The 27,409-nt window shown below is 42.1% G+C and overlaps 1 protein-coding gene across 3 annotated transcripts; it reads right to left on the reverse strand.

Annotated features, from left to right (window-relative positions):
• Positions 1–133: 133 nt before the first annotated feature.
• CASS4 (Cas scaffold protein family member 4) lies at positions 134–27,327 on the reverse strand. 3 transcript variants are annotated; one of them, XM_083801849.1, is made up of 7 exons: positions 22,705–27,327; positions 10,007–10,435; positions 6,878–6,982; positions 5,715–5,861; positions 2,569–3,897; positions 1,678–1,737; positions 134–941 (listed from the first exon to the last, which is right to left on the reverse strand). In XM_083801849.1, exons 1-7 carry the CDS (start codon positions 22,738–22,740, stop codon positions 528–530), a joined length of 2,520 nt encoding a protein of 839 aa, XP_083657975.1. In that variant the 5' UTR covers positions 22,741–27,327; the 3' UTR covers positions 134–527. The 3 variants fall into 3 exon arrangements, with proteins under 3 accessions (XP_083657975.1, XP_083657976.1, XP_083657977.1); XM_083801850.1 differs by having other exon boundaries at positions 19,186–27,327; XM_083801851.1 differs by lacking the exon at positions 1,678–1,737.
• Positions 27,328–27,409: the final 82 nt, after the last annotated feature.

Here is a 27,409-nt window from a genome sequence, read left to right on the forward strand (position 1 = left end):
TAATTACAAGATTTGAGTCAAGTGCTCTAGAAACGATGATAGGTACACATAGCAATATCACAACTTACACAACAGCATGTTTAAATTTAAAGACAGACTTTACATACCCAAATAGAAAAACAAACAAAAAAAAAAGTAGGAAAATATATTTATCTGTATACAAATAAAAATAAAAAATAAAAATCAGATGATAAAGTTTGCTCGAATACACAGCAAACATTTCTGCCCCAACAGTAAGATGATAACACTTCTAGACAGTGTCTGAACAGCGGAGGAGAAAGTACAGATTTAATACTACAGATCCTCTCTGTCTCTGCCACTGTGTGGGTCTTCACCTGCTAAATGAGCATCAGTACCTGAGAGAGGATGACCTGGCAGGAATACTTGGGGATGACAACGTTGGCAGCACAGAGCTTCTTGTGCGCCCCTTGGTTCCTACACAAAGGGAGCAAAGAGAACTCTAATAATGAAGAGATTCAAGTTTTCACCACTGTTCTTAAAAAAAAAAAAAAAAAAAAAAGCATCTTTCATTCCATCATTGCTCTAAACTGCTGCGTATATTTATACAGCTCATCATTTTGATTCTGAAGTTCCCTCATTGCATCTGCATTTGGATATTGTATTGCAGCATTTTTGGTGGCAAGAGCCAGGTTCTTCAAGAGGCTGCAAAACCGGCTGCTGCTGTGGAGAATGTCATTCCGAGCATCTCTTTCTTGAGTTTCCTGGCAGAGGGAATCCACTATCTTCTGTCCCACCATGATGATCAATTTGCTGTGGGATATAAAGACTTCAGGTGGCTGGTTATTGCTCAGACTATTATTAAATACAGCAATTGCCTTGTGAAGCGCACCAAAACACAGCCTACAATGTTCTGGAAGAGCTATTTTCTTTGCAGGCTCTTGCTTGCTTTGAATTACATTCTGTTTTGAAGATGGCAAAACCTAGAAAAGGGATTAAAAAAAACACCACAGTAAATAGAGTCAGTTTGGTGTCACACTGGTTGTTTCTTTATTTGTTCTACTCTGTATTCTTTGCATGTTTCTTCACTTACGAGGAGTTATTTTAGTTAACGGGCTCCAAATTGCCCCAGCCTCAGCCCAGAATTTTTTTGGAATCATTTTTCTTCCTACAAAGTACTGTGCTTCATAACGCTGCTTTCTCCCAATTACCTTTTCCCTAAACAGATTTCACTGAACACAATTTTAGTAATGGATAGATAGCACACAAAGTACTGTAGTTAAGCATCAATCCTTTATAGAGTCTGGAGTCAAGCTCTCGGGCAAAACACAGACTTGATTTTTAAAGGTACTGTCTTCATGAGGGTTATGAATGATTAAAACTGTACTATAATGGGAATCGATCTTTATAGCAGTACATTACAAGATATTTTGAAATATAACCTTTCACAGCCTTATCCCAAATGATGTGCACAGGCAAACAGATAAAGAACAGTATGACTTTAACTTAGAGTAGTTCATTACATTTGAGGAAAATGTTTTGCATAGTTTTTCAGCACATATTTGAAGAACTAGTTATGGGAAAATGAACTGTGAGAAAACAAGTAGATCTTTATGTATAGATATGTGCTTCCAAACACAAATTATTTTGAATTTTAGCAAGCACAGAAATAAGGAAATACAAGTCCTTGTATGTAATAGTTTTCAAAGTCAGAAATACCTTTGGTTTTGAATCTGTACTCTTCTTTGACACTTCTTTACCTGAAATGATTTTCTGTGCCTGTTAAAAATCAAAGTGAAAGCAAAATTGAAATGGTTTGCATAAAATATGTGAGTATAAATATGTTTTTCCACTTACTTCAGGAGAAGTAACATGAAATCTGTTTGCTTCATGTTATGGACTACAGTGATAAATGTATTGGAAGCAAATGCAGTTTTTTTCTACTAAAATATTAGTGTCAGGATCCTGCAAGGTCTAAGACTGAAATCAGCTTCAACAAAACAAAACATTTCCTATATTTTAAGGACAAGTCAACATTTCTTTGTAAAACCAATAAAGAGGAAGATTCTTAGCAGACATTTCAGTAATTATAAGAAAAATAATTCTAACAAATGTCCAAAATTATTCTAAGAAGCTTGATAACTCAGAGTTTAATTTGTTAAGTCAAAATTTTCTACAAAAGCCTAATACATTTCAAGTTAGAAAGTCAACGTTTCTCATATGATGATTTCAGAGCCAACAAATGAAATGTACAGGCAAGAAAACAACCACTAGTCTACGGAGAAGAAAAAAATTGCTAACTCCTAGCTAAAAGTTTGTTTTTTTTTTTTTAATTAATTTGAGAGACTTTTAAATGGACAAGTTAAAAATTTTCTCTCACTGTTGTCTTGCTATGTGGGCAAATTCTCTAATGCCAGTTCTCTTTATTACTTTATTACTTTATTTTACTTTATTTACTTTTATTTATTACTTTATTATTGGTCATTGCACCTGTGCCATCAAAAAGTAGTTGTGCAAACTGAAGTTTGCACTGATGCAAAGATAAAATAGTGCTAATGACTTAATGTCTGCAAAGAATCAAGAATATATGTAAAATCCTATCATACTAACCTGTAGTTGAACATATTCACAGTCGTCAATAGCATTTTCTTTTGTTTTCTCTTGGGAGACTTGACTTTGGTTCGGCTTGTCATGAGTACTTCTTTGAAGCGATTCTATTTCTATTCTTCTTGGCACTGGGATTTGTTTTGCCATTTTATATTCTGGGCTCACATTTGATTGCTTCATTTCTTGCTCCTTCTCACTCTTTCTGAAGAGAAGTTTTCCATTGGCAATGATGATGGATACAAATCTCTTGATATCATCTGGAATTGTGCGAGCTACCATAACAAAGCGATCAAGATCATCTGGGTTGTTCTGAGGTTTCCTGAGGACCAAAGCCTCCAGTGACCAGTTGCAGTTGTTTAGAGCTTCTCTCGTTTCTGTTAAGATTTTGAATGAGTTGAAAAGAATTTCCAGCTGTTTTTTAATTCTGGTCTGAAGATTATTATCAGTGACGTAGGAGGCATTTACCTTTATGGCTCGAGCAAAGGCCAAAAATTCTCCAAGTGATACTTTTATGTGATCAACTGCCCTATGAATTTCTTCAATGTTTTTCTCCAGGTGCTCCTGTAATCTCCACTTACTACTCACAAAAATCATTAAGCTAGCAACTGAGCTGGATACACCATGCTGCAGTCTCGTCAGTGTCTCTATGGCTACATCGAGATCCAGCTTAATTTCTTTGACAGGCTCTTCTGAGGACGACATAAACTCAGCAGAAGAGTTTGAGAATGTAGAGACAGTGCTGCTTCTGCTGTCCGCACTAGAAACAGATAATCTGTCGTGTTCTAATTTGGTGTCTCTTGAGATCTGGACTGGAACACGGTATGCCTGGTTTCCAGAACTGCTGTTGGGTTTTTCCCTCTCTTTCTTGGACTGCAAAGTGTTGGGCAAACCTTTAGGAATATCATAAACGTTCTCTCCAGAAGTCTGGTTCTCAGCCTTTGGATCCAGGTGACTTGAGGGTGCCTCACAGCTACCATTTTGTGGCAAAAGGAGCATGTCCCGTGGGGGTGGAATATCATAAAGAGGGACATCTGGAAACACTAATTTCCGTTGTGTTGGTGGAATATCGTATAACTGTGGATTCACAACTTTGGCTTCAGTGCTTGTTGTTAGTGCCTTGTACCTGGCTGGGGGTATATCATATAGCGCCTGGTTCTCCAAGGAAGGGCCAGAAGGGCTCTGTTCTAAGCCCATTTTTTCAGGTGATACTGGAATATCATAAATCCATTCTGACTTTCGAGGGTTTGGCAGCGTATTGTAGTGGCCCCAGCTCTTTTTCTGAGATCCCTTCCCTGAAGCATTGGTTTCTCTTTTGGGAGGGACATCATAAAACTGCAACAGAGCACCAGAGCACACAGGATTTATAAGCAGTGTTTTAAAAAAAAAAAAAAACAAAACTGAATTCTCGGGGTGTGCAAATGTATGTGACTCCAGTAATGTCAATGGAATCATACCATGAAAAGTCTAACCCATAGTTTTTATTTCCTTTCTAAAATGCACAAGCTGCACATATGAAGGTTAAAATATTTCAAGCACTAATGATTAAGTCATACAGCAGTATCCCCAACCAGAGAAATCTGTGGGATCTATCTTAGCATGGGACACTTTCTTTTCATCATTTTATGAAACGACTATAAGAAAAGCTAAATATTAGCTTATTACTAGGAAACATTAGACACTCAGTTTTACAGAGTGAAGCAGGTAAGATTTTATTAACCTCTGTATAAGAAAACACTTGATTTTTCAGTATCCCCACCCACATTCGTATGCATATGTTGACAAATAGAAGCCACCAATAGGCAGAACTAACCACTGTCGAATAGCTTCAGTAAGTTTAAATTTTTTACTTGATGGGTTTTCCTAAGATGCCTACAGATCTTACGCAATGCCTTAAAAAGATGTGTGCACAGCTGAAATCTATGAAATTGAAAATGCACACATAAGGACACTTCCTGTGTAAGAAGATCCAGACTAATACTAAGAGACACTTTGGAACAGATCACACGCAAATGCCTTACAAGCACAAAGCACAAGTAGGAAGGAGTGGAGGAGCTAGAGGTGTGTGTCACAACAAGAAACTACTGAAGGTACCACTGCATAATAAAAATTTTAGAAAGAACTGGCCAGGTCCTCTGCAGAAAATGTGCATGAGAAAGGGAGCGCAGACAAGGGTGTTTTAGACCAAAGCCAGCATTTTCTAAGTTTCCCCATGAATGAAGAATTCAAAGAAAAAATTGATTTTGGAAGCAATGATAAACTGTGTCTCCAAAAGGAAATCTGCTCCAGGCTGTTGCAGCTGGTTGGCACAGTTGTTAATAGCCATGAAGATGCCAGCAATGCCAGCCTCAATGAGCACTTACTCATATGCCAAGGTCCCCATTTTATTTTCACTGGGGAAACCACACTCTCTTCAAGTCTGGCTTCTCCAGCTGTGGTGCAGCCATGAACCTATGGCACTTCTCTTTAAGCCCACAAAATGATGCAGCCTCCAGTTTCCTGTGCTGGGCTGGTCTGCCCTGAAACCCTTCCCCAGCCCCAGGAGTGTCCACGCACATGTGCTAGGGAACCTGTCAAAATTGACTTGGATCCTAAAACTGTTCAGGAAAACTGAAATATTTGGCATTCAGCTAATACAGAGTTTCCATTGAGGCATTTCCTCTGTTGTGAAGTTTCAGATCAGCCCTTTCTTCAAGAAGGGTGCTCCTCAAACAGTGAGCTACCCCTCAGTACTGCCCCCAAAACCAAGCGTGCTGCTCTCCCAGATGGAATGGCAGGAGTGCCGCGTGCAGGGGGAGGACTTTGTTTCTGTCTGCTTGAATACAAACAATCTGACATTCACTAACGCACAGTATTGAATTTGCTTTTCACACTGTCATAAAAAGAAGATAAGGCAAGAGATTTTGCTGCCTGCAGTCCAATATGCAAATACGTTTGCATTGGTAGTCCTCATCCTGGTAGGTACCCTGACTATCCAGGAGTCAGGCAGTATTTGTCCCCTTAATATAAAGGACAAAGTACTGCACTGAAGATGTGGTCTTATCCCTGTTATCCTCACCTACAAACGCGCTTGGGGGGAGGTTTAGCACACATGCCCAACACCACAGTAGTAACAGAAGACTGTTCTCTCGTGTCCAAGGAGTCTTACTTACACTGCCCACCGGCGAGTCTTTGTGGCTAACAGCTCCTGTCTTTTCTGGGCCGGGTGGGATGTTGTAAAGCTGCTGCTCTTCTTGGAAGCACTCGGTGGATCTGAGCAGCGCAGAGCCCTTTCGTGCTGTGGGCGGAGTGGCAGCGCTCTGGCCAAAGGGAAAAACAAACAGGTTGGCTTCAATCCTTCCTAGAGCCCACTGCAGACTCCGCTGGTATCCAAAGGCTGTCAGATCATACAGCTTGGATCAGGGCTTGATCTGCTGGAGAGCTGCTGAAGTGCTTTTCTGCAGAGCTGGATAGGACGGGGATGGGCACTAGGTGGTGCAAGGCAGCTGTCACCTGCAGCCTGGTGCTGGGGCTGAGCAGGATCACCCCATTGATACAAAGCGGGTAGAACAAAGACATTTGTTGATGACTTGGTAATGAGTGAATTCAGGTGGGCTGAACCCTGCACTGCCAGCTGGTACCAGGGAGGATAAGGTGCCTGTGACTTGCTGTGATCCTGCACCCCCTCCCTTTGCATGGTGGGCAGTGGGATGGGGCTGGGACGCACCGCAGAGACGCAGAGGGAATGGTGACCTTTTCTCTACACAGAGACAGGTTATCGAGAGGAAGATCACGAACCACGACACTCCAGTGGAAGACCTGATCAGCATATTGTCTTTCCTCTGAATGAGCTGGGGTTACATGATCTAATCCCTTGTATTTTGTTGCCCAGATGGTGGGTGGTGTGGGTGACGTTTAGGCTTTTTGTGCACACACTAGAGACATTTTGCAAACATCCTGAAATCTTCCTAGGCAAGAGACACAAAGAGACAAAATCCCTTTCCTGATGGATAGACCAAAGCAGAGAGGTTGGCCACTCTGATACTGGGAATTCACCTATGGAAGAGTACCCCAGAGCTCAGTGATAGTAAAACTAAAAGTGTTTGTTAGAAACATAACCATGTTTAAGACACATTTATCTAAAGTGTCTAACAAATTCAAAAGAGAACTGCTTTATGCTTTGAACTTCCCTAAAAGTATATGGTTTTCTGCCAAATTTTTGCAAAAAGCAAACAGGGAAATTCTAGAATTGAACCTTAAACCTTCAGATATGTTTCCGAGGGGAGGGAGGCGGGACGAGGTCCCAGCTGCATGGGGGGACCACGACAGGACTTACCCGCGTGAGCAGGGACTCGCGGCGCTGCGTGGAGGGAACGTCGTACACCTCGCTTCTGATGTTCGGGACTGAAGCCCGGGACGCTCTTGGGAGAGTAAACAGGTGCTTAGAGGGGAAGAAAAATATAATAATGAGGGAACTGCAGTGAGCAGTAGGCTCAGGACATCTTTGAAAACTCAACTAGCTGAATAGGCCACTTATAGGGAGCTCTTAAGTGATTAAAAACCTTTAAGCTTTTCACTGATGGGGATAGAGAGGAGCTAACCTTACAAGCAGGCCTCATACTTTTTTACTTTGCCATCATTTCTGCTTTATTTCAGATAAGAACAGGCACATATGATTCAAAGAATCTGCGTTATTAGCCAAGGAAGGGGAAGGATTTGGAGAAAAATCAAGCTTCTGCTATCACTTAAATCTTACTGCCCAAAAGCAGAACCACTAAAAAAAGAAAGCAAGGGAATTTCTACTTCTTCAGTCTCAGAGAGCCATTAGGTCAGGCCGTATTTAGTAGGAGTAACGGCAGCAAAAAGTTACAGGCTGAGATGCATTATTCTGTAATTACAAGGGATTTGGAAGGAGTAAACGTTTACCTTGATGTCCTGTCCAGCTCCGTAAACAGAAGTCTGATATGGGAATTACATTATTGAGGGCAATTACAAACTAATTCCCCTATTTGCTTAAAACATTGTTTTAAGAGCTATGACCAGATCTGTGGGACAATTAGTTAAGATGCCAAAATACGAGCGTTGGGAAAGGTCTTTTCATCAGCCTCAGAAACAGAGTTTTGTTCATTCAGCATGGTTTAGCCTGGGTCTCCATGGCTGGTTTACAAAGGGAGTATTGCGAACTACTGACCCACAGAAATGCTGCTGGAGATGAGGCATTAAAATAAATTATATAATATTGGAATTAGTGTTCTCCATCGTATAATAGTCGCAGCAACTAAATCTAGGGGAAACGTGGTAGGGGAACAAGACTCCCGGTTCACAACTGCTTGCTTTGTCTTTGTGAAAGCTCCTTGCTCCCATCTAAAGAAAAGAGAGTGAACACGGATCCCCTGAGTGCTTTACATCATGAGCCATCTTGCTTGCAAAACAACACTAACTGGCATTTTCAGATGGACAAGTCTTATTCAGTATACAGCAGAGGAAACTGAGGATCACATCTTACTATAAAATGATTTGTTTCCTTTAACTGATAGCACGTTTGGTCACAGTAATGGAAGAAGATGCCCTAAGCTCTGGGCAACAAATAAAGTCACAATATTTTTATATAGGGTGAAAGCATACAGGCTTGGAGAGGTTTTGTTTTGTTTTATTGCTTTCAATCATCTCAAAAGACTTACAGTGGCTTTACCCAGCTGCTCAGGGAACAGCTGAGTATGCCAGGAGCTTTGCCAGTTGTCCTGTAGGATCTACCCGGGGCAGTCCAGAATGCTGCGGTGCATCTGCGTGCAGCTTGTGACCACCAAGGTACAGTTGTTGTAACAACAGCTGTGACGCTGTGCAGGAGGCAGCTCAGGCAAAGCTGAACTTCTAGATAATAAAAGCAGGTTAGGGCTTTTCTTTTCCCTTCCCTCTTACCCTGGTAGGGTAAACAAGGCACGTCCATGAAGTTACTGATACAGGTAAAGCCAATGATCTCTAATATTGGGCCATTCATTTGAACAGAGAGAAAGATGACAATTTCAGGGCCTGATTTGCTAGCACAATGTGGAAAATCTGGATTGATCTCATGATCTCACTTCAGTTTGCAAATGTCTTGCCTTCTTTAGGGTTAGGAATGCAGAGAAATCAGACCACCGCAACTGTACAAGGGTCTTTTGGAGCTATTTCTCTGTTTGAGCTTGCCTTTATGGTAGGTGTGCATGAGGTCTGGGTGTGCAGCTCAGGTGCTGGAAATGTAGGTTTCAGTCACTAGAGATGCTCTGTATTTGTCCGTTTTCCAGCACCCATTTGCTGCACAGAAGAAACCAGCACCTCGGGTCCGGTAGCTTGCCTCCAACACAGCAGGAGGAAAGCTGGCCAGCTGAGTCCCATAGATCAGATGCTCATTAAAACAGCCTGAAAGGCTATGCAGTTCAGGGCCGAACGTCTTTCCTTTGCCAATTAACATTTCTAATGTGGTTTTCACACACAAAATAAAGAGCTACCCCAGGCTGAAGAGCTCATGGGACCGAACAAAAGCTTGCACTTGAACTCCCTCCACACCTGCTCTATTTATCTTTTATTATAGAAGATTCCCCATTAATTTTATGCTGAAGAAAGCTCAAGTTTTTGATGTTAAGAAACTTGATGTGACATTTAATGAAATTTCATTTTCCACTTCCACGTTTCATCTGAATGCCAAATGAAAGGAACGGGGAGGAAAAAAAAAAGCCAGGCCAGCAGCTGTAATGAAATCCTGGAAAACTGGGTTTACAGTTCCCCATAACTGGAGGGACTGGTGACTGCTCTCATCCCACCTACCCTGGTCACTGTCTCAGCACCAGTAAAAACAGGCTGGGAGAGAAACTGGTTCAGGCCCCATTCACTGTTGAACAACCCCGTGTTCTCCAGCGTGTCTAAAGTAGGTGCTTCTGCTTTGTGCAAGGGTAATGACAGCCTCGAACAGCCGAAGAGAGAGACAGCAGCACTCTGAGAAACTACATCAAAGCCAGCAGTCTCAAAGGACAAAATTTGTTTATTACGAATCATCTTCCTGTGCGGATGATTGCAAAGACCCCTTCATGTGCCAGAGGACGCTGGATAGATGCATGCTGTATGCAGCCAGGGGAGAAAGCTCTGGGTCTTGTTTAACTTCGGGACGGGTTTGTAAATCATTTCTAGATTCCCCCAAACAAACAGTATATTCTGTACTTCCTGCTGTACTTTACAGCTGCCTTAAACTGTCAAAAAGAGTGAGACACTACAGAATATGGAGACTCATATACTGCCCAGATCAGCCTTTCTCCCATAATGCTATAAATTGTGAGAGTTTATGGGAATTTCCTAAACACCATTTATTTGAATGACCTCGCTGCAAATTCCCCTGCATTTTTCAGGCCAATAGCCATTATTATTTCTCTTCTCCTAGGATTACTTTAATAGCAACAACATTTATTACTTTACTAGCCGCTGATACTCTTACCTGATGCGTTGAGCTTTGGGTCCGTTCATTGAGCAGCTGCGCAGCCAAGGCCGGTACCTGGTATATCCCTTGGGCAGGCAGAGTGCAGGCCCTAGCTGGTGGTTTCACCCACCCCTCCATCTTCTCGTATGTAGAGGATGCCACAGGAGGCTTGGGGACCGAGGGGACCTGGTAGATGTTCTGTTGGCCTGCTGGTGGCTCCGGGACATCGCCGTGGGTGGAAGGAGGCAGCGGGAGGGCCTGAGCGCCGGGCAGGAGCTGGAGGCGGTTGGCAGGAGCCAGGCCCTGCCTGCCATGAAGGGAGCATTTCCACCAGCCCTCACTGCCGATGACATTTTGGTCAAGAACCGTCAGGATGTCTCCTTTGCGGAAGGCCAGCTCATCCGAGCACTCCGCTTTGTTGTCGTAAAGCGCCTTTGCCAAGGTGTTCTGGAGAGAGAAAGCCATGGCGTTGTGCTGTTATGTTACGCTGACAGAAATGTTGTGCTAGTTTCCAGTTTGGTGTTCATCACCGCTTTAATTTCAGTTTAGTATAAAACCCGGTGGGCTGGAATTAAAGAACGTTTCTCAGCATTGGTTTCAGAGTGTTAAATGTTTTCTAGCATCTGTCTACTATGTTGTGCAGCAATGGCATAATGCTGCTATGTGTTTCTTCATCACGGTTCCTACTGAGACTCTTGAAAGCAGAGCTAATGTTTATTGCTTGGATTTTATGAACACCATGCGATGAAAAATAGGTGGTTTCCCCCCACTGGCATTCTGTGGATTCTTTGTCAGAAGTCAGAGGAAACGCATCACCCCACTAAAAATAAAACTCACCCTCCCTGACCGCTACCTCATTTATCTGGGGCCTTCAGATGCACATGAAAAAGGTTAACTGTTTCTTACCTGAAAAAAGAAGCAAACACACACACTACTTATTTTCCCCCAAAAATTTTTTTTTCTTTTCAAAGCCTTATGAAGACAGACCTCTCACTAACATCAACACTGAGGAGTTTAATACGTGTCCATTGGTAATGCCAGTGGCAGGAACGCTGCCAAAGACACAACCTCCAGCTGGGCCCATGTCATCCCCAAGCTGTGGAGCTGGATCCTACTGCTTCAGAGAATCCCAGGCTAACAATTTATGTGACACTTTAGCTCAGGGAGAAAAACCCAACTTTGTGCGTGGCGACACCAAATGAATTGATAGCTCTGATAGCTGGTAAGTCTTCAAGGCAGGGCAGTGCATCCGTGAGCTTATCTTCAGGCACAAACACCTGAAGCAGCACCCACGCTCCTCTCCATGACACAGACATCACCATACACTGAAGACCGAAGTATTCCGCATCTTTCAGCATCTTCAGACAGCCATCTTACTGTTTATTTATTAAATATACAGGAAACCAAGGAAGAATAGAATAAGCAGCTTGCCTAAGATCACGGAAAACCTGTGAGATAGCAAATACTCATGTTTTCTAAGCTTCTTCACCACAGGACTGCCATACCTGTCTCAGTTGAAGCCTATATATGTGATGATCGTGTTTTATTTTTAGAATATTTATATTGGGTACGTTTACTCACTACAAGACAGGGGAGTGAAAGAAGTTGCAACAGGTAGCTTTATTAACCAGGTGCATTTGTGCAAAGGGTAGAAAGAACTGTGATGTAGTGTTTTTTAATACAACATACCATTTGTTTTCAGCTTTGAAATGTGACTGACTGCTTACCACTGGCTGTTCCAGCATTAATTTCTTATCAGAAAGTGCAAGTAATGTCCAAAAAGATAGTACCCAAATAGGAAACATGATGCCTTGTATTTTTATGCAGAGCATTTGCTGTAAAGAAACAGCTGGTTTGAAGCAGCAGCAGAAAGCCCATTTGCCAGCTCAGCTGATGAAAGTAGCTTGTTGTTAGCAGCACGCATTTCTTTGTGAGAATGGCCACGAACAATGGCCTTTTTATGATACATGGACTGGTCCATCAGCAGCTGTCAGAGACAGACAACTGTCCCATTTTCCTTGTGGCATAGTCTGATTAGTTTTGGCATGAACATGGTAGCCCACTTTCTATCTGGGCAGTGCCAAATGCTCTGAACCACCCATGCTGAAGCCAGGCTTTCAGGAATCTCATCACAGAGCGCAGCCCAGGGTGGGCTTTGGCTTCACATGTTACAGGTGAGAGGAGAATAAAAACAAAACAAAACAAAAAAACACACTTGACCCCCCCTTCCCCTGCCTTATCCAACTTTTCCTACTCTTCATCAGCAACACTCTAGACGTGGCTTGACATTTAGTCTCTTTTTGCTGGGCACTCTACAGATGCTGAAGGGCAGAGCCTCTTCTTAAGGTGCAAAGAAGATGTGTGTAGGAACAGAGGAATTCCATCCCCTTTGTGCAGACAGGCAGCTGAAGTACAAAGAGCCTTATCCAAGCTCAGGCAGGACATTGGTGGTAGAGCCAGGGCATCTGAACTCAGGAACTGAGCTCCTCTCTAATGCATTATACAACAAAACTTTTCTTTCAAGTTCCATTGAAACAAATAAGAGGAAATTTGGATCACGGTATGGTTTTAGGAGTCCAAATGTCAACATTTTCCCAAATAGTTCTTTCTTGTGGAATTAGCATACTGAGCCCAATTCATTAGTTAACCTGTGTATGAAGTTACTCAAGTCTAATTTCAAATTGTATTTCTTTTACAGTAAGTGTGCTGATTTTCACTAGGTCAGAATCTGGCCCGTACACATCAGTGAGAATTTGTGTGCATCTAGGCTGCAACCTAGGTTATAAGAGTGAGGAGGTACTCTTCCCATCAGTGATACTTCAACAACATTCAAACATGACTGCAACAAATATTAGCAAGAGCAATTATTCCAACTGTTCTCTTATCTCTCTTCCTAGACATTGCCAAGTCTGCTTCCATTGCCAAATGAATGAATCAAGAGAACAGCCAGGGCAGCATAAGCAACAGGGAAGTCTAAATTCCATTCAACAGCAAAGGTGTTCCACAGAAGCACCAAAAACTCAACTGACCAACACTTCATTTAGCAAAGTCAGATGAACATATTCAGGAACAACCCCAGTGAACGAGAAGTTACATTTTAAACTTACAACATGGAAATCAAACCTTTTCAACACAGGATCTCTTTACTTGAAGCACACCGCCCACTCCTTTGATTTTGTCAATAGACACTGTGCAAACACCCGAGGTGAGACACCAGTTCGGAGCGGAACAGAGCAGTTCAAATTTTGAAAGGTAGCCCCTGATTTGTAGAGATCAAATTAGGGAGTATGGGCTCGCATCAGTTGGCAACGCGAATGCCCAAGAGCCTTTGAAATCTTCTCAATTGCAAGCCAACCATGAGGTTGGAAGAAAAAAAATAAGTAGAAGGAAACTTTGGAAATATCTGACCGAGCTGGAACAACAAGCCGGTTCTCTTAGATCATCTTGTATCCCATCCATAAGGCTGGAACCTGGGAAAATTAAGATTTTGAATGGGGAAGCAATGGAGACAAGCTCCAAGCTCCAGACTATAGAACATGAATGATTTGGGTGACTGTCAGACTTCTGCTGGCCAGCTGAGTTGTCAGAGGGAGAAGTGAAATGGAAAAGCTCTTTCACCGAAGGCAGTGCTAAATCAAATTTCACGTTTCAGGACATAGGGTCAGTGTGATAGAGTTTGAGAGAAAGCCTTCTCCATTCATTCTCAGTTTCAGTGTAAGCGTATACACTGTATAGTTCTATTTCAAGAAGGGCAGAGAAACTCAGGTATTTTAATGAAGATTTCTTCTCCTTTTGCCTTGGAACTAGTCTCTGAAGGAGTTTTATAAAAGATAGAAATAGGTAAGAATATTAGTAATTTGTAACCACCAAACTAAAGGAAGGTCCCAGGCAAAACTCTTTCAAAAGTTTTCTATTTGCATCTTCATCTCACACTGCAATAGCAAAAACAAGAAAACCAAACCACAAAACACACAACCACCTTCTTCCTTTAAGCAGACTCTTCTGCCTGCTCTCAGTGTCCACAACCTGGCAGAAAGCTGCAGCAGCATGTAGTAAATCCAATCCAAGCAGCACCACACCACACCACCAAAGTAACTTAATTTCTGCTGAATGCTCAGCACCAAGAAACCAGAAGAAGGAACAACTTCACAATGTGAAAAACCAACAGGTCAAACAGGTCTGCCTTCATATCTTGCCCTTTGTTCCTCTACTTACAGGAGTAGTAAGTCCCCTTTATTGCTTCCTTTCTGAGCGTTCTGGTTACTTACCAGCCTCTCAGGACCTGGTGGTATGGAAACTGTACAAGTTTTGCTAGCTTTTTGGAGTCCCAGCTATGGCTTCAATGTGTATGAGCCCAGGATGCTGAAACAACTGTTGAAGATCAGCCTAATACTGGCAAAATAAAATTCAAACTCCCAGCGATGCCTAACATCACAGGTGCTTAGCTATTTTGTTGGATATGCATACAGGCGGAAAGCATTGAGCTAGCTCGCTTTTGTCCTGGAAAGTGCTATAGTTCTGGCAGCAGAGAGCACGCTAGGCATTAGCTGCTTTTCTGTGGAGTTTGAGGTAGTGCTGAACTCCACAGCGCTAGAAAAACCTACAGTGGCAGCTAAGCTGGGTCAGTTATTAATGCCAAACTGTTTATGCTCATGTTCCACTGAATTTAAATCCTCAGCAATGCTCCCACAGGGAAGGTACAGTCACACCGAGTAAACCAAAGCTCTGCAAGGCTGGGTAAGGAACTTCCCCTTGCCCGTCCGAGCCCCGTTCCCTTCCCAGCACCCAGGCCCCAGCCAGCCCCACAGCTCAGCATCCTCCGGGCTCCATCTGCTCACATTATGACACAGAGGGAGTTACTGAGAAGCTGCTGGATGCCAGAACTCTTCCAAATGGCTCGTTTATTGAGACACTTCTTATTGAGAAGCCATCCTAGCCAGCTGATTTTGTGATCGCAATAACAGTGGGAGCAATTCTGTGGATAAAAGTTAAGGTTATGTTTATAGCAGGTGAGCATCTGATCCAACAACACATCTAGCAAAGTATAACAAGCATATCCAGGGTTTTGGGGAATGAGGTCATCTGTAGTGCAGGCTCTGCCTTATCTAATGCGAGGTTATTTCTCAGAAATCGGGCCCTATCTGCACTTTCAGCTGCCTAGGACATATGTAAAGAATCACTGTGGCAGCCCCTTTCTGTCATGTAAGCAGAAACATTTCTGACCTGCCATTAACTATAAACAAGCCTCGCATTCCCAGGATCACAGAGACCTTATGGGATGCTTAGCTAGGAGGAAGCTGTGCTTCGGGGCCAGTGGGATCTGCATTTTTTCTTTATTACCAGAGGAGCGGAAACTGGCTGTCTAACACTGTCATCCACAAAATGCCATCTCAGGCCAGCTGTGCGTAGTTCATTATTTTATGAAATCTCATTAATGTGTCCTTGCAATGACCAGCACGTAATAAGCTCTAAAGCGATGTAGATGATATCAAAGTGTTTTTCTTCTTTGGTGTTTGTTGCTTCTTCCCTGTCATCCCATAAGCAGCCCTAAAAAAAAAAACACCCACAGACCTACTGTAAGATAAAGAACATCTTAAAAACCAGCGCATCACCACATGAGAAAGCACCTTGGCAGACAGTGCTGTTACTCTTCCCTCTCACTAAGCACGTTTTATCAAGATGACGACAGAGCACAGATCTAGAAAACAGAGCTTGCATCCTCTGCAACTTTTTTCTAAGTTGTTGCTCTCCCCCATACAGGATTCTGTGACCTTGTAACCGCAACGTAAATTAGTCACGTATATTGAGCCAACCATAGTGAGTAGCTTTGCTGCATAAGAGCTCTGGTGACATGGGTTCGACTAAACTAGGTGTGAAGAAAAGTTCTTGTGTACCTGGAAGCGCACCTACTTCTACTGAATTTTAGATCAATTCATCTAATACAAGATCGTGGTAGGAACTCGCCCTTTAGGTTGGATTTTTTGCATCTTTATAGTTTGTACGTCCTTATCCTGCTCCCACTACAGAACAACACCTGAGAGGCTTCAGAATGAAAACTGTTAACTCATGCTTGTTAATACAGGAAAAAGGAGCCAGTAAAGCTAGTAATTGTACAAAGTTGTACAACTCTATGGTAAACAATTCCTATAGCCTCAGAACTGGAGTACTCACATAGGCTGGCATCTGTGCTCTGTGTATAGGATGAATGTCTGTGCTAAGGCAAAAAAAAAAAGTCAACCCACAACGTGAGAACATTATAAAATATTTACTGTTACTAAGCAATCCTGACCGCTTTTTTTATCCCTGTCTGTATCTTCAGCCTATAGCAATATGAAACAGAACCCATGCAAACATTGCTAGACAAAATCCTTCACAACTATCAAACAATCATTTTAGCTGCTTACCTACAAGTCTGCTAAAATCATTTCTGTACTCCCTTTCCCCTCAGTTCTCATTTGGAAACTCCAGGACTACTACATAATATTTCCTGTGACCCATGGGTACTCTAGTCCTGCATAGTATTTTCATTTTCAATTAAAAAAGCAAATATTTTTCATCTATTTTCTTAAATTTGCCTCTTAAAAGACCTATTGAGATAATCTAAACAAGATAATTTTTATTGTGGAAGCTTCTCTTGTGGATGAACACAAACATTTTTCCAACTTCTGTAGCTGCATTTTACATTTCAAGAAGTCTATAAGTTCTTTTGCTGCAAAAAAAAAAAAAAGACTTAAGTATTTGAGGAGAAGGAAAAGACCATTCAAGGCAGCGGGCTGTGTTTGCTATACAGCTATGTTCATGCCTCAGTGACACCCTCTGACATGTTTACAGAACCATTTCCAGTTAATCTCTTCACCTCTGGACAAAGCTGAAGAAATAAACATTCCCCTTGCCCTACTAGCTGGGAAGATGCTTCACAACTAAGTCCCTTTCAAAGGGCAGGCCAATTTAGTCAATTTAAGTTTTACCCGAGTCAGTTAATTGCAGACAGAGCTCACATGTTCAACACATGCAGGAGAAGCTCTGGCATTAAGTGTTCGGATCTCTCTCTACATGCACGTGGCCTCCTTCTGGGTGCGGGGTTCGTACAGCCCTCTTGATGGGCAACATCATCTGCGGCTTGCAGAAGGTGCTCCTACCTTTGTTTCAGAAAATAAGACTGTTCTTGTTATGCAGAATATCAAATCTTTTTGTATGAGCAAGGAATGAACGAATATCAGGACTTGCTTTTATTGCCTATTCAGTGGGTTACTTGATTTTCGGAGGGTGGAAACACATGCTGATCGTCAGGTTTTAAGTCCTGAGTGGTCAGATCAGTTTTTGATGAAATAAAGAACTGATTTTTAAAAACTTAGATGGAAACTTCTGCAGATTCACATTTAGTCAGTCAAGCAGCGGTGGGAATCACGGGCCAGTTCTGTTAATTTCCCCCAACCACTCTTTCCCCCACAAGTGTTGCTAATCAAAGCCTGGCTGTATTAAGACCAACTGACACCCGCCCACCCTTTTGCATGCAATCAGGACTTCATTCCCACTCAGTGTTTTCACATGGGCTCTCTTGCCCATGTTAAAGGAAAAACAAACTGCTGTTTCCTGGTATTTCAAAAATGAATATACGTATTTCTGGATTTTGTTTCCTCCTACTACCCAAAGGCTTTTGCTCATATGCTCCAATTAGTGTACTTTTTGCACTTTCTTAACCTTTTAGTATCTTAATTGCATTTTACTACAAAATTTATTTCCAAACATGGACTTAAAGACCTAGCAAGCGCTTCTAAGCAAAGAGCAGCTTAACAGGAATTCCTTGGAGCAGGGTCCATGCTGTCCTCTGCCTGCCCAGGGAACGGGCAAGAAATTCCTAGGATAAATTGTCTGGAACAAAAGAAAAATTATTCATTTGCGGTGACTGCTGTATATTCTTCCTCCTGAGTGCACAAGGGTGATGGGATGCCACCCCTGCCCCCTGCATGACTTGCAGCAGTTTCTGTGGTTCTGCTGATGCCATGAAGGCAGCAGAAGTGACAGAGGCTCCAGGAGGCTGCTCTCTCTGATTCATAATGAATCAGCAGCGACATTGCAACTCCCAAATGCTCTGGCTTCCTCTGTCTCCCTCACTGAAGTGATCTGCCCAAAAAATTATGATTCTATTTTTTTTTTCCCCTCTGAAACAACCCTTTCGGACAAAATTTAATTTCTCTGAAGTTTTAACTTTCCTCAATGAAAAGAAGTAGGTGGGTTTCCACCAGCCCCGATGACTGGGGCACAGCACCACTCCCGTGCAGCAGCTGCACGTTGCCGCCGCGCTGTCATTAACTCGGGGCACATGGGGACTGCGTAGGTCCCTGCCCTGAGTCGCAGCTGCCAGAGATCAGCTGTAATGCCAGACTGAAAGATTCATTTAGCCTCACAGCCAAATAAATTTTGCTTAGCACAAAGCAAGTTAAAGCTGTCTGCACGTGCATGGCTCTGGGAATCTGGGACAAAACACTTACATGTAACTGTAAACGGGATTTGATCTATCCACTTACTTCCCCCTTCTCCCAGAACAAAGCAGTATTTCCTAAAAATGAATAGAGCCACCACTCCTTTCCTCTTCTGAGCTTCAGTTCTCTTTGCAGAAGATCTGTAGGACGTAGTCAATCACTATCCTAGAGTGCACAGACTTTCCCATACTCACATGACATGCATTCAAATGACCTTACATTTCTTCATCGGGGTGACTCAAGCTGTTAAAATATTTTCTTTATTCATATCCTAGTAATTGGTAACAGATTGACATCAAGAATACAGCATCCTCTTTCTTAGGAGGTAGAACTGAAACTGTTGTTATTTGCACGCATTATTTCCAATCAGATAGGGAAGGCAAAGGGCATCCTCATAGCCACCCAGTGTCATTCACTATAACTTTATAGTAAGGTACATTACTGCCTAATATTCATGGTGCAAAAGCTCACCCTTCTGAGACATACTGTTCTTTAAAAAAAAAAAAGATTTTTTTTTCCCCCAGCTAAATTCAGATTGTGTTCTAAAAAATAAGACCATGTATTTTGTTAGTAACTCATTTACAAGATCAACAGCGTGCTTTGAGAAGCAGCCCAGGCAGATCCAGGTCTAATGCCAGACACGCCTTTGTTACAACTGAGATAAACAATGCAGTTAAATTCATTGCAACAGAAATAAAATAATCTAGTACTTACATTGACCTTCATTCTGTTGTCTCCTATTTCCCTGTTACTCCATCACCTAAAACAGGAGGATGTGCTCTCTCCCAGCCCTTTCTCTCTCCGTCCAGCTTGGCAGAGCAGGCAGGAGTCCTCCAGGGGCTGGCTGGAAGCCTGGAAAGCAAACGCTCAGCCTCCCTCCACCTACCGCTGCCTTTGCTAGGAGCTCAGGAGGAGAGCAGCTATTGGGAACGAAGGGAGTTAATTACGTAGCAAAATTATCTCCGTGGTGCAATTGGCTTGCAGCTGCTGATGTTAATGAGGGCCTGCTACAGGACACCCAGATGTCCCTCCTGCAGAGCCCCCGGGGAAATGCCTTTTCTGTTTAACAACTGCTTCTTCGCAGACAAACAGAGGGTGGTGGGGATGAACCAGAAAGTGATTTTATGGAATTTTGCAGCATCATTTGTTACTGCTGTTATATTGTATTAAAAAATAAATAAATTATAAACCTTGAAATTTTCATATTTCTCACAAACTGAACAGATCTTCTTTGTAGTTATGGAAATCACTGCGAAATAATCACTTTCTTTAGAGGCACAAAACCTGAGGAGGAGAGCTAAACATTAACTGTGGGTGAAAGGTTTTGTTTCTTCGATTCCTAAAAATTGTTTAATGTTGTTCAACAATAGTTGCTATTTAAAATTTTTCATAGTTGCTATTTGCTCAGCAGGAGCTCCGTCCAGGTTATTCTTATGCAAATGAGCAGGTTTTACTGATTTGTGCTTGTTAATATCTTTCTTAACTTCAAAGCTTTTTACACTTTTACTAATTTTGCTTTTGTGTTCACTGCTTTTTCTCTGGCTACAGCGTTTTCCTTCCTCTTTCCACATCAGCTTTAAGATGAAATTAGATACTCACTCCCACACCCACAATCACTTGGCTCAGACGCAATGCATCTTAAACGCTAAATGTTGAATTGAAAATGCTTTCTCAACAAAATCCACACCTTTGGGCTAGGGCTTGTAAGAGACAAGCAGTTGTCCAAATGAGAGAGAATCGTCAGCACAACTCATCTGAATGCTTTTGGGGTCCTTCTTTCCTCCTTTCCTTCCTGCAGCCAGCCTTTTTATTAGCCTGAACACCCCGCTTCATGCAGAAGATAAAGAACAGGCCCTCTTTTTCTACCCAGGAATTTCCAAGGTGCCACCAGAGTTTGAGGTGTTCCAGAAACACGAGTAACAGCACTGCCACAAAACTGCCTTCACATACAATTAAATGTTCTCTTGAGTTGATCCCAGGCAGGATCCCCGGCGTGCTGGGGCAGGGACACCCCAAGGGACTGTGGCTGCGGGTGAGTGACCCGCGCTGGGGCAGTCGGGGAGCAGAGGCAGGGACCACCGCACCCCAGCCCCAAACCCCTGCGCTGAGAGGGGCTGGGGGAATGAGTCTGCCCCACACAAAACCAAGGCACGTTGAGATTGAGAAGGGGGAGAAGAGCTCTTTACGTAACTGCTTGCTTAATTGTCTGTGGTTTTTGTCTTTCCCAATACCCAAATCTGTGATTAGAAGTGTGGCTAATTGGCAATAAATTAAATGATGCAAAAATTCCCTGTGTTGAAGCGGTTTTGCCCATGGCAGTCTTACCTCTAAGATTTCCCCCAGGAAAGATGGGCATTGAGTCTGCTTCTACCTGACTGCTTCCCTGAGAGTAGCCCAAAATGTAGTACCCCAGGCCCAGAAAAATGCAGACTACCATTCTCTCTTGTATTTCCTCTTGGCTGTTTAAATAACTCCCTGCTCAATGTATTAGCTGTGGTCTGAAGCACGTCTTTGCTCCAGGTTTGCGATGGAGTCCGGGTGGGTGGCAGCAGGCACCCTGGGGACTGAGGGCTGTGGGTATCCCTATTCTCCAGGTGCAGAGGAGCTCGCAGAAACAAGCATTCACTCACGCACTTGTTTGTGGAAAAGACAGGAATATATAAACTGAGCTTTTTGGAAGGAGAGGAAAATGTCAGATCAACTTAACACGTGCTGAAGAAATGCTCCTGTTTTTCTTTTGGCAGCAGCACAGAAAATGTTGTCCAGCAATGAGAGAGCTATTTCCCAAGCACAGCCTGTCATGCTAACGTGCTTTAAATTGCACCAAGATGTGCAACATTTCCTGCGCGGACTGTCGCAGGTGCAACAAGGAAGAAATAACATCATTTCTCTGCGTGTGATCTCAGACTGAACTCATTTTCAGAAGTGGTTTTCCATGTGGAGATGGAAGAGTTGGGGCACAGCAGTAATGGCAAAGCATCACCTGTCGTAGGAAAACTACTGATGGTACTTCGAGAAGTCCAGCTAGTAGGAAAAACAACATCCTTTGACTTTCAGTACTAAGCATAGCATTCAGATATTATAATGAACAGTACTGTATGATATTCCCTCCTAAATAGTTCATAAATGATACAGCAGAAAGAAATTTGTCTCTTTCTAGTTACTATTGGCCCTGAATTTGGCTGGGTATGGTGTGGCTGTTTCTAAGGTCCTCAGACTAGAACTGGGAACCAGCTTGCTACCATTACATTTATTTAGCCATCAGCAAGCCATGTAGAAAACCCAAAAATAGCATTCCCAGAAATAGACATGCTCTTTGTATAGATGTCCTGCATCAGGTTCTGATGATTTAACACAATTGTCCTCTTACTTTTACAAGCCTCAATGGAAAATTCGGAGTGCAACGAATGGCTCATCGAGATAGTACTAACCTCCCCCGCACACCTAGTTTTGTATCAAATTTCCAGGCAGCAGTTTCTTTACAGTAAATATTGAGACCAGGGTGAAAAGAATTACACTGCTTAGTAGACTCTCAGACTCACAGACAGTAGGATAATCAAAGCATTGAATTAGGAATTGAGACTTCAGCGTTCTCTGACCCTTACAGCTGCAGCAGGCTGTTTTATCTCTCTATATAAAAATATATATTAGGTACAATTTGAATATATAAGTAAATGTGGAAAACCTCATAAACTAGTTTCAGTCTTTCAAAAGCATCAGAGATAATATTTTGAACCTTTTCCTGTTTTACATGTAATGTAGGGAAATTATCTAATCATGCAATTGTTCATCTGGAGTATCCCCTTAAGTCTCGAGCAACATAACAGCGTACCAAATGTTATTACAGAACAGCAAGAAGACAGATGGAACCTTGTGGTTATATATTTATTATTTCACAAGTGAGCTTATTTACAGGTATTTGCTGTTGGGAATCCTGCTTTATTTGGAGTCCTGCTCAAGAAGACATTTCTTCCAGTTAATGGCTTTGTCACAACAAAAAGCACAGAGGCATTAGGTACGTTAGCATCCTAAGAGCCCTCCCTCATCCCTCAGGATGAGAATAACAAACACGTCCAACGTCACATAGCATAATGTTGAATTCAAACGTCAAACCTTACTGTTGAATTCAAAATGTCAAACCTTACTCTAGAACATATATATTTTAATTCTGTGCTGTACTCAAATCAAAAACAATAACAACAACAACGACCAAAAAAAAACCAACAGGCATACCTTTGCAGTTCTGTTGCTCTTGCTGTTTTTATCCATAGTTGTCACTCACCAGCAGTGTCACTTGGAGCAATACAGATAATTACCGCGGGGAGAAGAGCCCTCAGCTTTGCACAGTCACTGTGTGCCAGGAACTACATCTCAAGAAAAGACATCTGACAGCTCTACCCTTAAAAGCATTTAGGAATGTGTGCAAAAGATTCTCATGAAAGACAGTTTTTCCCACAGCAGATAAGATGAAATAGAAAAGAAAACAAAGCAGAAAAACCCTGTTAGCGTTCAGAACTGAGAGAAAAGTCTGTCTGCAAGTGGAATTTTCCTTGATCTCTCTGTCACCAACTTGTCGCAATTAACCGCAGTCAGAAGTCTCACCCTTCTTCTTTGCTACATGTTCCTGTATTTCCTCTTTTAGAAATGCAATGAATACAAGAGTACTACGTACTACAAGAGGCTGCACAATGCTGGATGGAAATAAGACTGCCACAGTCATATCAATCCAGGATTTCTAAGCCAGCATTTTGCATGCTTTCCGAAGCTGTCTCATCATTTAAGGCACCGTTTTTGATATATATGAAGGAGCTTGTGAAAATCTTATATATTTCCATACATACTTGGGGGTGAATTATATGTGGAAGACTTCTCCTAGCTGCACCGAGGCTTAAACATACACGGAAAGCAAATGCACAGGCTTCAGCTCGTCCTGATGCCCTGGTCAGTGAGCAGAGCAGTTTTGCTGCAGCATTTGAAGGGCCTGTTCCAGCCACATGGACAACTTCCTATCCCAAGGTGCAATTTTCTCAACTAATTCTCCTTTATTACACTTTGCTTTTTCCTGGGATTCGGTCTCACACGGCAGCCTCTGTGTCCAGGAAATGAGGGATATTTCCCCCAGACCACTCTGCCCTCTTAAGCAGAGTTTGAAATCTGTCTCAATGGGTAGCAAGCAAGCCAAATTCCAGCAGTGCCCCTTTAGGAACGAGCTTCCCTAGATCCCTGTGCCAGTTACTGACTGCCAAGTCAGGGTGCCAAGGAGTGCTGGCAGGCCAAGGTACAAACCCACGATTAAGATTTGTCTCCAGAGCTGCTTGGCTTTTGGCAAGGCACAGCTCGCTGGCCTAATGCGTTAGCTGCGGCATTACCTCACCATGTTTTCATGATGAATTCTTCTGAGCCAGTTATACACCAGATGCATCCAACTGACTTTCAGGCAGGTGACGGAGACTTCCTTGAGAAGACAAATCCCGAGCATGACTGTGCCTCTGTGAGCGCAGCGGGATGTAGCTACTGGGAGTACAGACCGCGAAACTGGGGGAAGGCAAGCAGCTGCTCTGGAATTTGTTGATTAATAGAGGAACTGATATTCATTTCAAGCCACTCCTGTGTGAGGAGTAGGCAAATTGTGGTTGTATTTCCCTGCCTCATTTCAAACCAGTGCTCCAACAAAGCAAAGTGACAGGCAGTTTGAAGCTCTCCCTTCCTAAGGGCTTCCCAAGTGAAACAGGCTGTCATCAACGTACAGGCCAGCACTGCTTCTTGCCTCAGCTGGGCTGCTACAATTAATGATTAGAGATTACCTTCTGTAATGCAAGGATTAAAGAGATCAAACCCTGAATGCATGGTAAGGCATTCCTTTGCCAAAGGAGGATTGCCTAAACTGTGAGAATGAGAGAGGAAATTGGTGTTTGCTGATCAACAAGAGTCTCGCCAGTGGAGTCTAAGTTGCCTTCCAATGGAAGATCCCTTTTTCTTGGAAGGGCGTCAGGTCACTGCTGCCTCTTTGGCATGTGCTTGAACCCATGGCAACTCACAATCTTGGGCAAGCATTTGGTTTTGCAAAAGCTTGTTTATACATTTGCTTCCTCTTTTTTTTTTTTTTTTTTTCCTGGAAGCAAAGCTGCCTTCAAGCTTTGAGGAGCAAAGAGCTTAAACCAGGGTAATTACAGAGTTTGTTAGCCTCAGATAGATTCTGGAAGGTCCTAAAAACAGCGTCTGAAAAACAAAGGTACAGGGTTAGCTAATTACTGTACTTGAGCAGGCAGGTGTCTCTTCACTTTCTAAAGAATACTAAGGAGTGCTTAGGAGTACCAGGAGGCGGCTTCCTACAGCCCCCAAGTCCTTTCCCACCATATCTCATGGTATCTCCCATGGAATCCCACTGAGCTGTTTAAGGAAGAAATGTAGACAGTGGTAGAGGATGTTTTACCAAAACGGCCCAAAATAGATGTTTTCTCCCATATAAGAGGTTTACTAAGCTTGCTATCTATTATCATGAACAAAACAGCAGCAGGGATGCTCTCTTTACCAGCTGTGTTAGTCCAAATGCACGAGACTCGCTTAACACTAGTTTGAATGTATCAAGAAAAACCAATTCCAAAACAGGCCCCCAAGAAATCAAACACAGTTACAAGGCTGGGTTGTAACCTTCGTTAAGATAAACAGCTGTTCTGAAGCTGCTAGTAATATGCATGATTGACAGACACCATCAGATCTGTCTACTCTCGAGAGCAGTGGTGAGTTCAGCAAAAACCACTTGTATGATTGTATCACTTAGGAGTAGGTAAAGGTTTAGAAACAGTCTTTGTCTTCCTAACGCTCATCCTGGAAACAACCCAAATATTGGAACATATATATTTTTTCCTCCCAGCTGCATTACAGAAGCTTAGAGCACAAGGATAACAACAAACAGCATCTTTGAGAAGGTAATTTCTCTTGATATAGCTCTGAACAAGTCTGCTTGTAGGCAAGCTTAATTTGCCTCATCAATTTTACTCAAATTTCAGTACACTAAAAACAATCCTCTCCTTGTATCAGAGAAGATATTCCAGTAGGCAGGAGAAGGTAGATCGGTTATCCTCCCTAACCTACATTCTCTGTACCCTCACTACCCTTGAACGTTTGATAGCGGTTCCTCAGGCTAAACATGCTCAACCTTACTTCCTTGCTCTTGGTTCAGCTGCTCATAGGCTCCCCAAACTCTAAGTAGTTTCAGGTCACCTGCCTTTTCATATAGTTACACCGTGCATTCATGACTCCAATTATCTGAAAAAAAACAAACTTATTTTTATTCAGGTAGAGGACATCCTATTTACTCTAAAGCCTGTAGATTTTTTTTTCTTGTATTTTGTCGTTCTAGATCCACGTTGCTCTCTGAACCCCTTCAAAATCTCTTGTATTTTTCAAGCCATCTACATAAGTAATGGAACAAGCTAACTAATTTGGCAAATAACTTACTATTCTTACTGTGAAAAACAAGGCCTCTTACTCTAATTATCTACAGAAATCAAGCTATTTAAAGCAAATCAATATGAACATCCTGCAGCCAAGTGCACCTCAATTTTCTCTCTGCAACAACCATTGAAATTTTTATAAAAAAGTAGTGCTGAAAGACAAAAATCAAAAAAAGGGGCTTATTTCAGGATGTTTTTAACAGATTAAATCTCTAAATGGAATTAAGGAAGCTCAAAGTGAAAGCTAGCATGCTGCTAACTTATCAACTTCAGCAGTGGTTTAGTATCTAAAACACCAAAATAGTGTTTTAAAAATAAGAGAGTCCAAAGACCAGTAACAAACGAGTTGCTTACAGACAGCTTCTTTAACAGAATAGGAACAAATGCTGCACTCCAATAAAGAATTATCACTAACAATTTAGCTGACTGGTTTTAATGTCGGAGGGCTGTTGCTGCTGAGATAGTATAGCACACGCTTGCAACTGCGTCAAGACTTCCCTTTTCCTGCCCACCAAGCTCCAGTTCTCCTTGTTCCTCCAACAAAAAGCCACCAGAACCACCATCTTATGCCTCCCATGTTTCTAAAGTTTTAGAAACTTGAAGGGAGGCAGAGGAAGGAAGAGGATTGCTAAGCCTAAGAAATTTGTTTTGCATAGCTGAAGCATTCAAGAACATTAAATTTCATTCTCTACTTTTTGCGAACGGAACACCCCATATTCTGTACTGCAAGTCTATGATTATGCCTGATCCAAATGTAGTACAACAGATTAATTCACCAAGCTGTAACATGTCCCCAGATCATATCCTTCCAGCGTTCAATTTGTCCTTTGTTACATAGAAAATAAAACTCATACATTTCCTTCTTTATATATTAAACAACTTTTAAAAAAAGGTAATCTTTATTTACAGACAAAACCTGTATCCCTCATCAGCCCTTGAACAAGACACTTAATCAGTGGCAATGCTTAATCCAGCAGTAACAAAATAACCTTACATTTAAAGATGCTAGTGAAAGCAAGTGCTGAGCTTATGGCTAAAGAAAAGTTCTCTCACATGAAGCTCAGAAGTACTGTTCCACTAAGCTGCAGACAGAATACTTGAACGAATACGCTTAAAACTGCACAGGCCAGATAATAAAATATCTGTAAGAATAAGTAGTGAATTTTCAAACTTACAGAAGGTTTAAGCTCAGATTTTTTTAAGGATCTGTACTTCTGTTAAATATGGTAAGGTCTGGGAAACTTGCACTGTTAGAGATAATTAGAAGAAAGAGTGAGTCTGGGTTTTTGAACTAAAAAAAAAATCATTCAAGTGCTATATAACAGAAAATTTCTAAGTAAAATGAAGCAAAGTGACATTTCTGAGGTACATATATGAAAATTAATATGCACAAGTTTCTGTTTCTGAGGGGTTACTAAAGGTGTCTCTGTCAAATTATTCTCATGTTCATGTGCTGCAGCACTGCCCCAATTTATAGCTGC

This window comes from Anser anser, assembly GCF_964211835.1.
Source record: "Anser anser genome assembly, chromosome: 16".
NCBI lineage: Eukaryota > Metazoa > Chordata > Aves > Anseriformes > Anatidae > Anser > Anser anser.

What these genes read in the sequence shown, in the direction of transcription:
- CASS4 (XM_083801849.1), bottom strand. Translation starts at nt 22,740, where the DNA reads ATGGATAAAAACAGCAAGAGCAACAGAACTGCAAAG. An exon ending in GTGAATATGTTCAACTACAG is followed by an intron (nt 1,738 to 2,568) that starts GTTAGTATGATA and finishes GATTTTTAACAG; the next exon opens with GCACAGAAAATCATTTCAGG. An exon ending in GTACAGATTCAAAACCAAAG is followed by an intron (nt 942 to 1,677) that starts GTATTTCTGACT and finishes TCCCTTTTCTAG; the next exon opens with GTTTTGCCATCTTCAAAACA.